This window comes from Coturnix japonica, chromosome 1 (assembly GCF_001577835.2).
Source record: "Coturnix japonica isolate 7356 chromosome 1, Coturnix japonica 2.1, whole genome shotgun sequence".
Taxonomy (NCBI): domain Eukaryota; kingdom Metazoa; phylum Chordata; class Aves; order Galliformes; family Phasianidae; genus Coturnix; species Coturnix japonica.
Window position 1 is genome coordinate 22038925 of NC_029516.1, and position 14347 is coordinate 22053271.

Here is a 14347-nt window from a genome sequence, read left to right on the forward strand (position 1 = left end):
TGCTCTTCATTTGCAGATAGCAAAATAAAGAAAACTGTTTGTTGGGGAGCAGATCAAAATGAGAATCAAGAATTATAAGTTGAAAAGTTGATAGATTTGTTTTGAAGTTGCATAAAAAAAAAAAATTTGGAGAAGTAGAATGTTTTCTCACATTTTCTAACATCTGCTATCATTTTTAAATGCATACAGTTTCATAGTTGTATTAGCCAAGTTAATAAGGCAGATACATACTTTTTAGCTGTACATGTGGTTAGATGTCCAGTGAAATAAAAGAATTATGATAGATACGTGGTTAGATGTCCAGTGAAATAAAAGAATTATGATAGATATCTTAGCTATGCATTTCTGAGGTTAGATTTGTCTTAAGTATAACTTTGACTGGATTCACAAGGCTTTATTTTGAGATAATTACCACATCCCCATCATGTCTTTTACAACACTGACATGCCACCTGACTCTTCATTTTAACACAGCTTTTGCCTGCTAATAATCAATTATTATCAATTTCATCTCTCTGAAAAAGTAGATAATAGCAGGATGAGGGGAAATGGTTTTAAGTTGAGGGAGGGAAGATTTAGGTTGAATGTCAGGGGGAAGTTCTTTACTATGAATGGTGAGGTGCTGGAACAGGCTGCCCAGGGAGGTTGTGGATGCCCCGTCTCTGGAGGTTTTCAAGGCCAGGTTGGATGCGGCCCTGGGCAGCCTGGTCTAGTATTAAATGTAGAGGTTGGTGGCCCTGCCTGTCGGGTAGAGGTTGGAGCTTCATGATCCTTGAGGTCCCTTCCAACCCTGGCCATTCTGTGATTCTGCGATAATTAAAAAGTACAGCTGCAGTGAGTGTCTACCAGCCACTTCTAATTTAGCTGCACAACGCCTAACAGTATAGTCATGTAACCAGCAATAAATAAATGTAATTAGCAACTCTGTGGTAGGTGTCACTTCAGTCTATTAGCAACTCCTGTCCCCTTGCCCCTCCTCTGCACTGCTATCACTGCTATTCTGCTGCTTTTTGCATTTGCTAAAGCTTCGCTGAGTCACTTCAATACATGAACACAGTAGACAGCTATCTAGAAACAGATTTTTCTCTGAGTTGGCTGTTAGCACAGGGTAAGTGGTAAAACCAGCCACTGGGAAGAGGCAGAACAGGAAATTGTTTCGTGCTGTGTGCTGCTTCATGCATTTCACATGTTTTGGAGCATAGACTGAATAAATGAGGAAAATTTCGGCAACTTTTTCCCATGTTTTTGATCTAGAGAATTAATGATGGTATTCCAACAGGAAAGAGGTTCTTTTCACAGCTTATTTACAGGGGTGGAGGATACTCTGTCTTTCCAAAATATCTGTTGTATCAAAGAACTGGGGTCTTGATCAAGATGTGCAGAAATGAAAACCAAACATAGGACTGAATTTAAACACTGGGCTGGAATGTAATTTCAGAGGGGATGGCACTGTACAGCCCATCAACAGCTACATTAAATGAGCCAAATTAATTATCTTTGCCACATTCATTTCTGACCATTTGTGCTAGCAGTATTGCTATTTACATATTTACATAATACAAATTTACATAACTTCACCTCTCACGCTCTGCTTATAGTTCAGCAGTTACAGTATAACAGTGTTTACTTTCTTAAGCCGGATAGTAGAAGCAAACTCTAGACTCATGGAATGGTGTCTGTAACATCATGGCAAGGAAGCTTCCAGGAATATCTTAAATATGTATTGTACAGCTTATTTTATGAACAGTACCAATTATTTTACTAAGTAACCCAACTTTTTTCAATCTTAGCGCTTTGTTGCACGGCTATGTGTCACCAACTTTTGGTCTTGTGTTTCATAACTAACCAAAAAATATATATATAAAATGACTCATGCAGTATAAACCAAATAAACAAACAAACAAACACCCACAAAAAGAGAACTGAATTTGATTTTAAAAAGATCATTATAGATGTGAGATGTGCCTTACTCCTGTTGCTCTTAGCCTTTTTCCCTTGAGAACTCTAAGCTGTGACTACTATCATTTGTTTATTTCCTAATACACATTTTCTTCTTCACTTCTGTGCTAAAAGGTGCAACATTTCTTTCTTAAGCTAAAATCCCACAAGAACCACGTCCCATCGAATCAATTTTTTGTAATCAGTCCCAGTTTCTAAATTCCAGACAATCCGGAAAATCCACAGCATCCTGGAAACGCAGTTCACCATAGATCAAATAAACAAAATGAGAGTGATGCAGCTGTACAAATAGAAAGGTCTTGTAAGCTGGACAAGCTTGGAAATGGAAGAGTGTTGGAAAGGATGCAATCATGAATGAATAGCTTCTCTTTCCTACGCTGGCAGCAGATAGGCTATGAGTGAACACCTGCAAGCATGGAAACTTCTCCATGCACTGGCAAAGGTGAAAGGTTTTTGTTGTTGATGGGAAGGGTGTTTCTGGTGCTTATATATCTTTCAGGGATGTTCTTTAAACCCTACAGCCTTACACCTATGCACAAAAAGGATATTTTGCCTTGATATTTGAAGGAGGAGAAGCATCATCTGGTAAAGTGTTTGCCAAAGCAACGTGAAAAAAAGCTTTGTCAAACATTTGAATATAAAGCAAATAAATGAAATCTGCCTTAATCAAGTCAGTGCCTTGCTGATATGGAATATAATGTTCAAAATATACGAGCTTCCTGAAAGCACAAAATCTGATATGTTAACTAAAGTGTAAAATCTGGAGTTTTCTTCATTTTCTCTGAGGTTAAAGGATTGTTTCTGCATCATCTACAGGTGGATGTCCAAGTTGTGGAATGTTGTGATAGCTCCCAGAGTTCAAGAAGCAATACTCTCCAGAGCCTCCGTGAGAAGACTGTCTGTACCAGGGCAAACAATAGCCCAAAAAAATCCTAGCCAAGGTCAACAAGCTGTTGTTAAAGCTGCTCTCAGTATCTTGCTAAATAAAGCCGTTTTGCATGGCTGTCCTCTGCCCAGAACAGGTAAGTGTGAGCAGTGCGGAAAGCAAGTGACTGTGTATTGCCAAAGTGAAGCTTACAAATGTTTGGTTCCTTTTATAAAATTGCCGTGAGACTTAATTTTAGTTATGATGGGGGGTGTGTGGTTAAAAGCTAATGTGGATGTACATAGTAGCCAAAGAAACGCTCATTGCAACGCTTGGTTCTTTATAACCGTGTTCTATTCTTGTTTCAGAGTTAGATAATTACATAGCAGATTTTAAGGGTGGAACTTTTCCTTTATCCGTGGTTTCGAGCTACAAAAACTGTAGTAAGAAAAGAGGAGAGAATGCTTCTTGGAGAAAAGTGAGCACAAGTCCTCGCAAAAAGTCAGGCCACTTGTCCTCCCAGTCATGGAATAAGCAGGATATAGGTAGTGAAGGTAACGTTTTCTATTTTGAATTGTGGGGGAAAAGAGTGTGGGGTATAAAATGGATGACTTTCTTCCACATCACAAAATAATTTTCTATTGAATAGCACTTGGGTTTTTGTTTACTGGTTTAAAAAAAAATTCACCTTTTCTCCAAGTTGTTTCTTTGTGGCAATGAAGTATCCTAATTCTTCTCTGTTTGTTCTAATGCCCTTCCTGTTGTCTGATAGTGAGGCAGGCCTGATCTCTGACAATGGGAGATGATAGAGCAGTGGTTTCACATCATACTGCCTACAGTGATCTTTCTTACTCCTGGATGTGAGAAGACTTCAAGACTTGATTGTTTCCTCTATCCCTTCAATCTGCTTTCCAACACACACACAATGCCTTGGGGTTTTGGTTTTGTTTGGTTTTCTGTATACATGTGCAAGTTACAGTAGTAGCTGACACTTCTAAAATGTCTTTTCACCTCAAGATCATAAGCCATCTAACAAGCAGTTATTAAGAATGGCTGTCATCTGGATATATGCAGATGCCCTATTTGTTCTTCTGTGAGTGCACATCTGTCTGGAAGGAGAATTTTAGAATTCCATATCAAACATGAAAACTCGTGGGGAACAAAATCAAATTACTTACGTTGGCTTTCAGAGAAGCTTTTCCTCCCCCATTTTATAAACAGTAAGATTCCAGCCTCTATTACCTTTATATAAGACTGTAAGTCTAAGCAGTACCTGATGTTTAGTACTTTTTAACTCAGGTGAACTCAGCTCTTGTTCTGAAAGAAGCCTGCTTTAGCTGAACTGCAAATCTAACATCCCACTTCTGCTCTTTAGTTCACTTGTGAGTAAATCTAATCCCACTAAGAGGACGTGAAGAACTCAAATGAACGTAACCTGGAGTAGGATGGCTGAACGTACTTTGGACCTGGAGATACTTTTGAAATCAAGTTAATAGCTGTCCAAAAAAAAAAACAAAAAAAACAAAAACAAAAACAAACAAAAAAAAAAGACATTGAATTTTGGTTAGAGTAGCCTTTCATTTCTATGTTTTTCTTATTCCAAGTAAGGGTAGGCAGTGTTATTCTTTGTTGTTGTCTTTTTTTTTTTTAAATGAAGTTAAATCTTTTCCCACTAACAAGTGGCTTCTGTTTGAGAAAACCAGAAAGTGTGCCACGCACAGAGAACTCTTGTTCTGTCTTCCACGAAAGGACTGGCCATCACTGCCATCTTAGCTGCTCCTAGAGCTACTCTAACAAGTTTCAAGGGAAAGTATTACAATCTTTAGAAGACTTTATTGGTGTAAGAAGCCAATAAATAGCTAAACCTTCCTGCATTTATCACATATATTATAATGCAGAATTTAGCAAACATAATAATCCACTAATAAGTCAACCTCTTTTTTCTGCAGGAAAATCCAAGACGATGTTGCAACCAAACTGTAAGAAAAGAGCTTCTCTAGCCACTAAGTAAGTGGCATGGCATCCATGGCATGTGTAACACTTAGAAAACAGTAAGGATGTTGAAATTGTGTTGTAACCCTGCACGTTACAATGAATAGCTGAAGAGGTTGTGTATGATAATGTTTTGGCTTTACGTCTGAAGAAAAGAATGCTTTTCAATTTCATGTCTGAGAGAAAACAAAATTTGTGTACTTCAGTGTAATTTTAGAATCCATTTCTGTAATTCAAACCTTGCAGCTCTTTCTGTTCTTTTTATGTAACAGAATAGCCTATGACTTAAGAATATTACATAACTACAAATACTCTGCCACAAAAAGCCAACCTTAAGCTTTTTTCACATGGCTTTACAATGAAAAAGAAATCTCTCCTCTAGCTCTTCTGGCTTACTGAATGGAAATGTGGAGTTCCATACATGCACTTCAGTCCAATTAATACCGAGTTTCTCTATGAAAAAATATGAATTGGTCGCAGGGTCTGTACCTGAGATTTTACTTCCATCTGAAAGCTTGATTCCACCACATTCACAGGCACAAACAGCACAGAGTTCTTTGTGCTTCCAGTACGTTGACTTTTTTAAAGCCTAGGTGCTTGGAATTAAGTCCAAAAAAGAGATGAGTATAAAATTGATTGCTCCATTGAAAAAAAGAGGAGTCTTTTAAGGCAGAGGTTAAAGGAATCCTCCATTAGAGGATTTCCAAATGGAGAGAATAATTTGAATAGAAATGACATTTGTTTAGATATAGCAAATATTGGCAACTGTTAGCGCTGCTGAGTTAGACAGCTTTTTCCATTGGTGGGTTTAAAAATACTTGGAAAGAAAAAACATTTTGGTTTTGTATAGCATTTATTTCAAAACTGTACAATGGTTTAATTCTCATTGTTCTCCCTCTCGGTTTGTTTGTGCTGTTGTTGTTCTTGCTGTTGTTTTTTCACTAGATCCTCAGAGAAAGATCAGTTGAGAACACTGAATCTAGAGCAAAGGCTGTCCCTTGGTTCTGACGATGAAGTAGATCTTGTCCAGGAACTTCAAAGTATGTGCTCCAGCAAGTCTGAGCCTGATATAAGCAAGGTAAACACAAAGTTCTTAAATAATTTACATCATTAGTATATGCAGCTGTTAGCTAAATGGTTCAAATAACTTTTTCATTTACAGATGCTACCTGAACTGAAGAAAATTATAAAGCTATTTGGCAATAATCCCAAATCAACTAGTAAATTGTACATTTGAGGAAGACAGCTTAGGTTTAATATGTGTTATTTTAAATTACACCTTCGCTGTCTTGAATCATAGAGGTTTTTGCATTAGAAGCTAAAATGTATTAGTTCATAAGTGCTAGAGACAGTGGCATTCTTTGCATTATTGTTCATCTTCCTCTGGGAAACATTCTTACAGTCTTAAAAGATCCATAAAGAGTTTCTTCATAGGCACTGTGCATTTTGTTTCTTGTAATCCCATTAGGCATCAGAGAACTGGTTTTAAGTTCACATAAGCAAAATTAGGTTTTGCTGCCCTGCACAAGAAAGAATGGATTGGCAGTATTCTTTTCCTACAAAAATAGGAAAGAAGCCTGAAAGATTTGCAAATTTGGGATAGGAGTGGGTTTTAAGTGGCTATGGAAGGCTTTTGGAGCAGAGGGCAGAGACATGGATCTTTCTTACCTTTCCTTCCATACTAAAAGCTTCCCGAGGTTGCTGTAGCTGTGCCTATGTATTCTTTTCCATGTTCCCCTGATAGAAGTGTTCACACGGCAGTAGCTGATCCGCGTATTTTGAACCCCAGAGCAAGCACTCTTATTCAGTCCCGGGCTGCTGTCAGCTCAGGCTGTCCTTTGTATCCTCCAGATTCTCCTTGAACAGCAGTTCCATTCGTTTTACCATATTAAACAGGCTGCTTGTTCTTGAAGATAACCGTATTTTTATTAAGAAATGTATGTTTGGGAAGATTTTTCAACCTGTTTAATTACATCCTTCGTTATGTTATTTTGTTGGTTTCAGAGGGTGATTATTTGATTGTGGAATTTTTTTGATCTTTGATTTTATTATTTTACTTTAAAACTTACAATACTTGGGTGAGTCACATGGCCCACACTGGTCAGATAATCCTTAGTCAGCAGGGATTTACTATATTGGCACTTGACAAAATGGGATGTGCTAAAACAAATGGCAACTTAAAATTGTGTTTAATAACATTTAAAATGCAATTGCTGGTTGTTGACAATTCAAGGAAACACGGGTTAGATGAGGAAGGAGATAGATGTCACTGTCTTTTGTTCAGTTTCCTCATGGTGGGTGGAACCAGCCATGATTGTAATTTCTGATGTGAATTCCCCAGCTGCCTAGTAGAGCTTACAGCAGTAAGGATGCTGTCACATGTTTGCTTTGTGTGATGTAATTCTAGGCTGCCATCAAAATAAGTTCATCAGCTCTCTAATTAGCTCTTTCACCGTATGTTCCTGCCACCTCTGCTGTGATGGGATTAAGTGCTTTTGCAGTTGCACAATGAGTCGGGTCAGCTCAACCCAGAACAAAATATCAAGGTTTCAGTGAGGTCAGAAGGCTGATCATAATGTAGCTGTTGCTGCATGGTCACAAGTTTTGATGGAAAGTATCAGGAAAGAAATGTGATGGGAGAAGGAGAACATGACCATTCCTTTCTGTAACATCCTTGGAGGTAGTTAAAACTCTTTGGATGTTTGTGCATAACACTAAATAGAAACTGCAAGATAATTGAGTCAAGATTCCAAAACTCAAAAAACAAAAACATAATTTCTGCTGTGAATAAATCTTCGCCTTTTTCTAATCTTTTTTTAGATTGCAGATTCTAAGGATGCGCTACTGATGTTCAGTAACTCTCAGAACAAGCCTGTATTTTCAGCAAGTGGTACTAACCCAAGTAAAACAACGAAACAAAAGGTAGGTAAGAATTTTATAGCAGGGTAGGGAATGTGGCTAAACATCAGATGTCTCTAAAATTTGAACTCCTGATTGGATCCCAAGAATTAGCGCTCCAGTGCCCTGATCATTGCAAGAATAAACTGTTACCATAGGAAACTTGATGGCACACCATGCCATGTTCCTTCCATGTGGCTTAATGGAAATTAAAGATTCGTTAAACAATGGATGGATTTATTTCACAGTTTTCATGTTTCTATAAAGCCATCTTCTGTCATTTTACTTAAAACCCAGGGGGCAAACTCCAATGGATGGCAGCAATTTTAGTATTGTAGACGCACATTTAGATGTGCAGCTTTTGAGTGTTTCTCTGAACATTCAATTCAGGCAATCCAAACCAGAGCTTTATATAGTAACGATGATTGCATCATGTGATATATAGCTGTAAATTTTTCCTAGTCGTTTCTTTTCCCTTTTACAACTCCTGCTAACAACATAAGACATACCTCCTCAAATTGAGATGTTTGAGAATGATACTGAAAGTTTATGAATGCCAATGCAAAATTCTCATTGAATTCTTTTGGTATTATATGTTTATGATACTTCCATTACAGAAGGAAAAAAAACCAACACTGTTCACCGAGCAGTCAGACACTGTCATGTTCATCTGTGAGAGACTCTTAATGGCAGAGGTTCTGTGCGGGGGGCGGGTTGGTTGGTTGGCTGGTTGTTTTCCGGCTCTGTCTACAATCATTATTTGAACAGAAATGCTTTCTTGTATCCACAGGATGGAATCCGTCCTCTCAGCAGCAGTCGAACTGTAGAAAGCAGCAAATCAAAGACGGAGCTGGGTGGTTCAAGAGTAAAATCTTTTCTTCCTGTACCGAGAAGTAAAGCCACCCAGCCTTCTCAGAGTACTAAAAAAAAGCAGCAGCAGTAATACAAGGCAAATAGAGGCAGACAACGACACAAAAAGTGAGATTTGGAATTTGCACACACACAAAAAAAGAAAAGAATAGAAAAATTTTACAATAAACCTGCCTACCATATGATTTTCTGTGTTCACACAATCTCTATTGCAAAAAACAAGCTCTCAAATATGTAAATAGTAGTTGTTTTTTTTTAATAAACTGTCTCCCTGTGATGTAAAGTTTGTACAGGACCACAGTTTCATTTGTATGTAAATCAGCTGGAAATTATATGGATTTAGAGGTCAGATATGGGCAGCTCTGCCACCTTCCTAGATTTCTTTCTGTTACCAAAACAACTCTTGTTTAAATGATGACATTCAGGGGTATTACCACGCGATTCTGTTTGTGTATATGCTGTACATAAATATATATTCTATTAAGCTCAAGTGTTGAACTGCATTCAGATGAGTTGCACAATGTGTACAGTAACGGCTTAAAGCTATTGTACATGCATTTTAAAGACGTTTTTATCTTCACTTAATGAAAATCAATGGAATGTGGCAATAACTAAGATGATCAGAAGCGCAGATCAATTACTTTCAGCTCCAAGCCATATTAATACTTTGATTTCCCCATCATCTGCCTGCTGGATTGTGATTCTGTTTTTCCCAAGCTTCTCTTCATCTTAACTGTCATGAATTTATGTTACGACTTTTACCTTTTAAAAAAAGGAAAGAGATTGAGAAATTAAAATGCAATAAAAGTTATTTTTCTCAGACTCTTATTCTTTGGTAAATTGAAGACAATGCGGTCATTTATTAACGTAGCTTTTATTTTTTACTATTGCGGAATTTATATGCTTCACTAGTGTTTTAAGGGTATCCAAGAGGCAATAGTGTTTTAGAGAAGCAGATTTTACCAGAAAGGAATGTGAGCAAAGCCTAACCGCAGTATCATCAGAGAGAATGGAGCAGCAAAAACATGAGTTACTGTGTAATTGTCAATTTCTGTTGTGGATTGAAGATGTAATTGCTGTGAAATGACACTTGAGTTGCAGATAAAATGAAATCTTGTAGAGCATTTTCCCAAGATGGGGAGTGTCCATGAAGGGAGTATTTGCCCGCCCTCCCCTTACGTAGCTGCAGTTACCCAGCTGTGTGTTGCGCAGAGCGGCAGCACTCCTGTCTGGATACCTCATGGGGGAGGTAGTGGAAAACATGGGGTAACCCTGAGGTCAGACCTGGTTGTCCTCTCTGTTGTGTTCTCAGGAGGTGGTCTGACAACCGTGGGCAGAACGTGGCTGTGTGCACCATGTCCACAGTCGCTTTTGTCCCAAGGTAATTCTGGCAGAGGAGAAGTCAACATAACTGCTTCCCAACACCTCACCTTTCTATGTAAAACAACCAGCCCAACTCATGTCAATAAAAGTTTTGTACGGCATATTGTCCATCTTTCTGTCTCTTAGTTTGTGTGTGTGTTTTATCTCCCTAGCTGTGGCCTGGCAGGAGTTCATGTCTGTAATCATTTCCTTGCTGTGTATTTAGGAAGCGCTGTCACTGTCAGTGACCACTGTTCTATTAACACTTGAATTTCTTCTTGCACCAGCAGTGGTTACACCCACCTATTCAGTTGCATTATTCAAGGGTGATTTCTGTAGAATCCCTTTTTGTGGTATGAATTTTGGTGCTGACAAATGGGACACTCCAACGCATGGGTCATGTGGAGCACCACAGGCCGGGAGGCAGCTCTCAGCAGTGAGCGTCCCTAACTATCCATATTCTGCCTTCCTTCGAAGCTCTGCACTGAGATACAGCTTACAAACAAAGAGTTCGCAGTGTGTTTGTGTGGGGCGCTCTCTGGCAGTGCCCCAAAACCTGCTTTTAGATGCACTGTCAGACAGTATTGTCTGTGAGGATCAGAAGTCCTCTGTTGTACACGGAGTGAGAACCTGCAGAGCGGGTGGCTCTGATCATTGGCTCACTGTTTGAAAGTCAAGTCTCTGTTGCTAAATGTAGTGTTGCCTTTCGATCCTCTCCTCCTTTCTCCCCAGCCCGCTGTCCTAATCTCTCTCCATCTGCATCTGTTCCCTGGGTGACTTTTGTGTGCTGTCATTCCATCTGTCTGTCAGTTCAGTGCAGCCTCTGATCTTCATTTGTCTCTGCTCAAATGGTGTTCTGCAGATCTCCGAATTCCATCTGATCTCCAAACGCTCTCCTCAGGCTATATCAGCTCTTAGGCACAAAGGCCACATCCATTCCACAACCCCAGCATGGCCTTTGCATTTAGACCCCACCTCCCCACGCTCATTACATGTGGCTCAGTCCTTTCAACCAGAGCCCAAAAGAACATCGTCCATGGGAGGGGCACAGTGGGGCACTTCAAGCCCAGGGAGAGAAGTGGACACTGAGCACTGCATGGAGCTGGTAGTGCTGGGCCGGGGCAGGAGGGCTGTGGGAGAGGTGGAACTAAGAGAAAGATTTTGGAGATAAGACGGGCAGTCCTTGAATAAAACACTACAGCTGGTAAGGCTCCAGTTAAGCAATTGCACAAACTAAACTGTTGTTTGGGACAGCAGCCCAGAGATACACCACTGATGGCGATGATGAAGCTGCAGTGCATGGGGATTTAGTATATGAGACGTACAAGGATGTACGTCTGGGTTTGTTTGGGCTGCTCCTGTGTGGCCACTGCTGTCCTAAGAGGCCCTTGGTGCTGAGTGAGCCATTTCTGGCTGCCCTCTTCCTCTGTACTTCAGGGGAGATGCAGATCCTTGCAGGGCAATTTCTCTTTAATCATTTTGGCTTTTTCCCCTCAGGCTGCAAAATTAAATCTTCCTATTAGTGCCGGACTCAGCCCGCTCCTTGGTCTTACTGCATGCAGTGTGCTTTGGGTAACAAAGAACCATTGGAGGGGTTTGTTTTATCCAGTGTGTGTGAAGTAAAGCAGACTGACAGGCAGGGACAGGGACCTGCACATGGATACGGCTGGGCGGGAGGAGCGGAGCCGGCCCCGCAGCGCCCCCTGCTGGCGGGAGGCAGCGCAGGGAGGACGCAGACCCGCTATAGGGTCGGTTATAGGGTCGGTTATAGGGTCGGTTATAGGGTCGGTTATAGGGTCGGTTATAGGGTCGGTGTAGGAGCGGCCCCAGGCTGTGTGGGACGGCAGGTTGCTGTGGGCTGTTTGCTCCGGCCCGAAGCTGCGCCTTGTTTGTGTGCGGGCAATGCGGCACCCAAGGCCAAACACCGTCCCAATACACAAGTTTTTGTACAAATATATTTTTTCTTTATAGTACAGAATCACTTCTTTTAAAATACATCATTTCCTTAACAAACGTTGGCGACAATATTAAAATAAATAACATATCCTGGAGAAAGTTCATCATAAAACTGCAATCCAAGAAGAGTATAAAAATCGCTTTGAAAGTCTGTGAACCGCCGAGCTGAGGAGAACGCGGAGCCCGGATCGCAGAGCGGGGCAGCGCCGCTCCGGGCGGTACCGAGCCGAGCCGCACCGCCACATGGCGGGGGGAGGTGAATTAGGGCCGGGAGGTGCCGGTGCTGCTCACAGCCTCGTCTCCTGCACCTCCTCCTCCGTCTCCTCCTGCAACGCGCAGATCTGCGGCCTGGGCTTGCGCTTGCTGGAGTTGCGGCGGTGCGCGGGCAGCAGCTTGAGGCGGTCGGCGTGGCTGATGGCCTGACGCAGCGAGCTCTTCTCGCTCAGCAGCTTCTGAATGGACTCGTACTGCCGCATCTTGTTGTCCTCGATCACCTGCGGGAACATCGCACCCCTCCGATGGGCGGTGGCCACAGGAGGTGCCGGGACACCCGCCCGGCTGACCCCTCACAGCCCAGCTCACACCATAATGCAATATACAGATGTCCTTATAAATGACATCAACGATTCTGACCGCCAGATATTTCCTCAGAAAACCTTTTCCCCCTGTTGCTCAAGAAGTGCGGCCATTCCTGCCCTGGCCCTGGTAAAGCACGGCAGGGGGCTGGGACTGGTGGTCTTCAAGGTCCCTTTCAACCCAAGGCAACCTAAGACTTGTCAAATGTAACAAAACAGCAGGGCAGGAGATGGGGGAAGATGCTCACCAGGAACCGCTGGCACTCCAGGATGGCCTCCAGCCTGTGCTCGGAAAGGATCACAGTGCAGTCTGCAAATGCGTGCTTCAGCGTTTTCCTGATCACCTGGGAAGTTCTGCAAGGCAAATAATCATTGGCACTCAGACTGCAACACACAGCACTCACAGCCCATAACTGCATTTGTGGTTTCCAGTCATTCAGCTGCATGCTGTGGTGCTCAGCATGTTGCAGCTCCACTGGGAAAGCACTCATTGCTCCAATGTGAAGGTGTAACTGAACTTCTCTGACACTCCATGCAGAAATACCACCATCTCTAACCATGCCACACAGCACAGGCATTCTCTGGACCTAAATTACGCTCTTGCTGTCCGGGCTGGAGATAAGTCAGCTTGGAGTGCTGAACTCATGGTGATAAATCCCAGTCTGATGTAAGATTTGGGGTTTGGAGTTACTCCCATTTGTTAACGGTTACAGCACCCACCATGCTGGAGCATTTCTGTTACCTTGCACTGTGATGGTAACACAACAACAAGGAACAGTGAGTTACAGCAGGCACTGAGCAGAGACTGAAGAACATCTGAACTTTCTGAGCCCTGCATTTGATACTGCCTGATTTCTGGCCCTCACACACAAGGCCATGGACCTTGTGTGGACCAAGCATGATCAGTGCCCTGAGGACAGCCCAGCAGCCGTCACTGCGTGTCCCTCTCCCTCCTTCACGTAGCCCAGCCAAAGCAGGACAGCCAGCATGGCTGAGCTGCAGCTGACACAGCAGAAGTGAGTTGCTCACTGCTGGAAGCCAGCTCAGAAAGTGTACAACTCCAAGGTGACACGTTGAGTGCATCCCTTTTCCCCAAGGGAAAAGCTGAAATCTGTTCCCAAAGCTGAAATCAGGCTTAGTACAAGACCTGAGGAGTTACTGAAGGTTTCTTTAGGGGGTGCTGCCTCACCGATTTTGGGATTTCATATTAGAACACGTGAACAAAACGTACATGGGGTCCAGGTGAGCACTGGGCTCGTCCAGCAGCAGGATTTTAGCCTTACTGAGAACAGAACGGGCAAGGCACATCAACTGCTTGTGCCCATGGCTGAGGACACAGCCTCCATCCACAAGAACAAAATCCAGCTGGCCCGGGAACTGTTCAATCACAGACTTCAGCCCAACCTGCCAGAGAGAAAAAGGAGAAATGGATGAGGCACAGTTACTGCTGACTGCGGGTATGATGAGCAATACCTTCTTTTGTCTTGTTTTTGCTCCTGAACAGAAAATACAGATGGATAAAAACGAGTGTCTGTCCTACAACGGCTGCTGCCTGGATGGTGTGAAAAGCTGAACCACACCACGGGCCAGGATTTACAGTGGGAAGCTGAGAGTTAATGCTCTGTTTGTATGTCACATACAGTGACTTCTGGCATTTCCACCCAAACACTGAGTTAGGAGAGACAGCCATGTGCTCAGAACTTAGAATCATAGAATCACAGAATTACCAAGGTTGGAAAAGACCTAAAAGATCATCCAGTCCACCTGTTCACCTATTACTAATAGCTCCCACTAAACCACGTCCCTCAACACAACATCCAGTCTTTCCTGAACACCCCCATGGTCGGTGACTCCACCACCTCCCTGGGCAG

The 14347-nt window shown here is 42.1% G+C and overlaps 2 protein-coding genes across 5 annotated transcripts in view; one reads left to right on the plus strand and one right to left on the minus strand.

The window, feature by feature from the left end:
* The window catches only part of CTTNBP2 (cortactin binding protein 2), a 76104-nt gene extending 66037 nt beyond the window's left edge, over window positions 1-10067 (plus strand). For 3 of the 4 annotated variants that reach the window (XM_032442906.1, XM_015853526.2, XM_032442909.1), the window contains 6 exons: window positions 2775-2980; window positions 3192-3377; window positions 4773-4830; window positions 5761-5893; window positions 7636-7737; window positions 8504-10067. In XM_032442906.1, the coding sequence (XP_032298797.1) occupies window positions 2775-2980; window positions 3192-3377; window positions 4773-4830; window positions 5761-5893; window positions 7636-7737; window positions 8504-8656 (838 nt within the window). In that variant the 3' untranslated portion in view covers window positions 8657-10067. Of the gene's footprint in view, window positions 1-2774; window positions 2981-3191; window positions 3378-4772; window positions 4875-5760; window positions 5894-7635; window positions 7738-8503 lie in introns of those variants that run through there. The other variant, XM_032442907.1, reaches the window with a different exon arrangement.
* A 1766-nt stretch (window positions 10068-11833) lies between these two features.
* Window positions 11834-14347, minus strand: part of CFTR (CF transmembrane conductance regulator) — a 76544-nt gene continuing 74030 nt past the window's right edge. Inside the window, exons 25-27 of the mRNA XM_015853538.2 lie at window positions 13708-13880; window positions 12725-12830; window positions 11834-12395 (exon numbers count right to left, since the gene is read on the minus strand). Coding sequence (XP_015709024.1) covers window positions 12189-12395; window positions 12725-12830; window positions 13708-13880 — 486 coding nt within the window. The 3' untranslated portion in view covers window positions 11834-12188. The remainder of the gene's footprint in view (window positions 12396-12724; window positions 12831-13707; window positions 13881-14347) is intronic.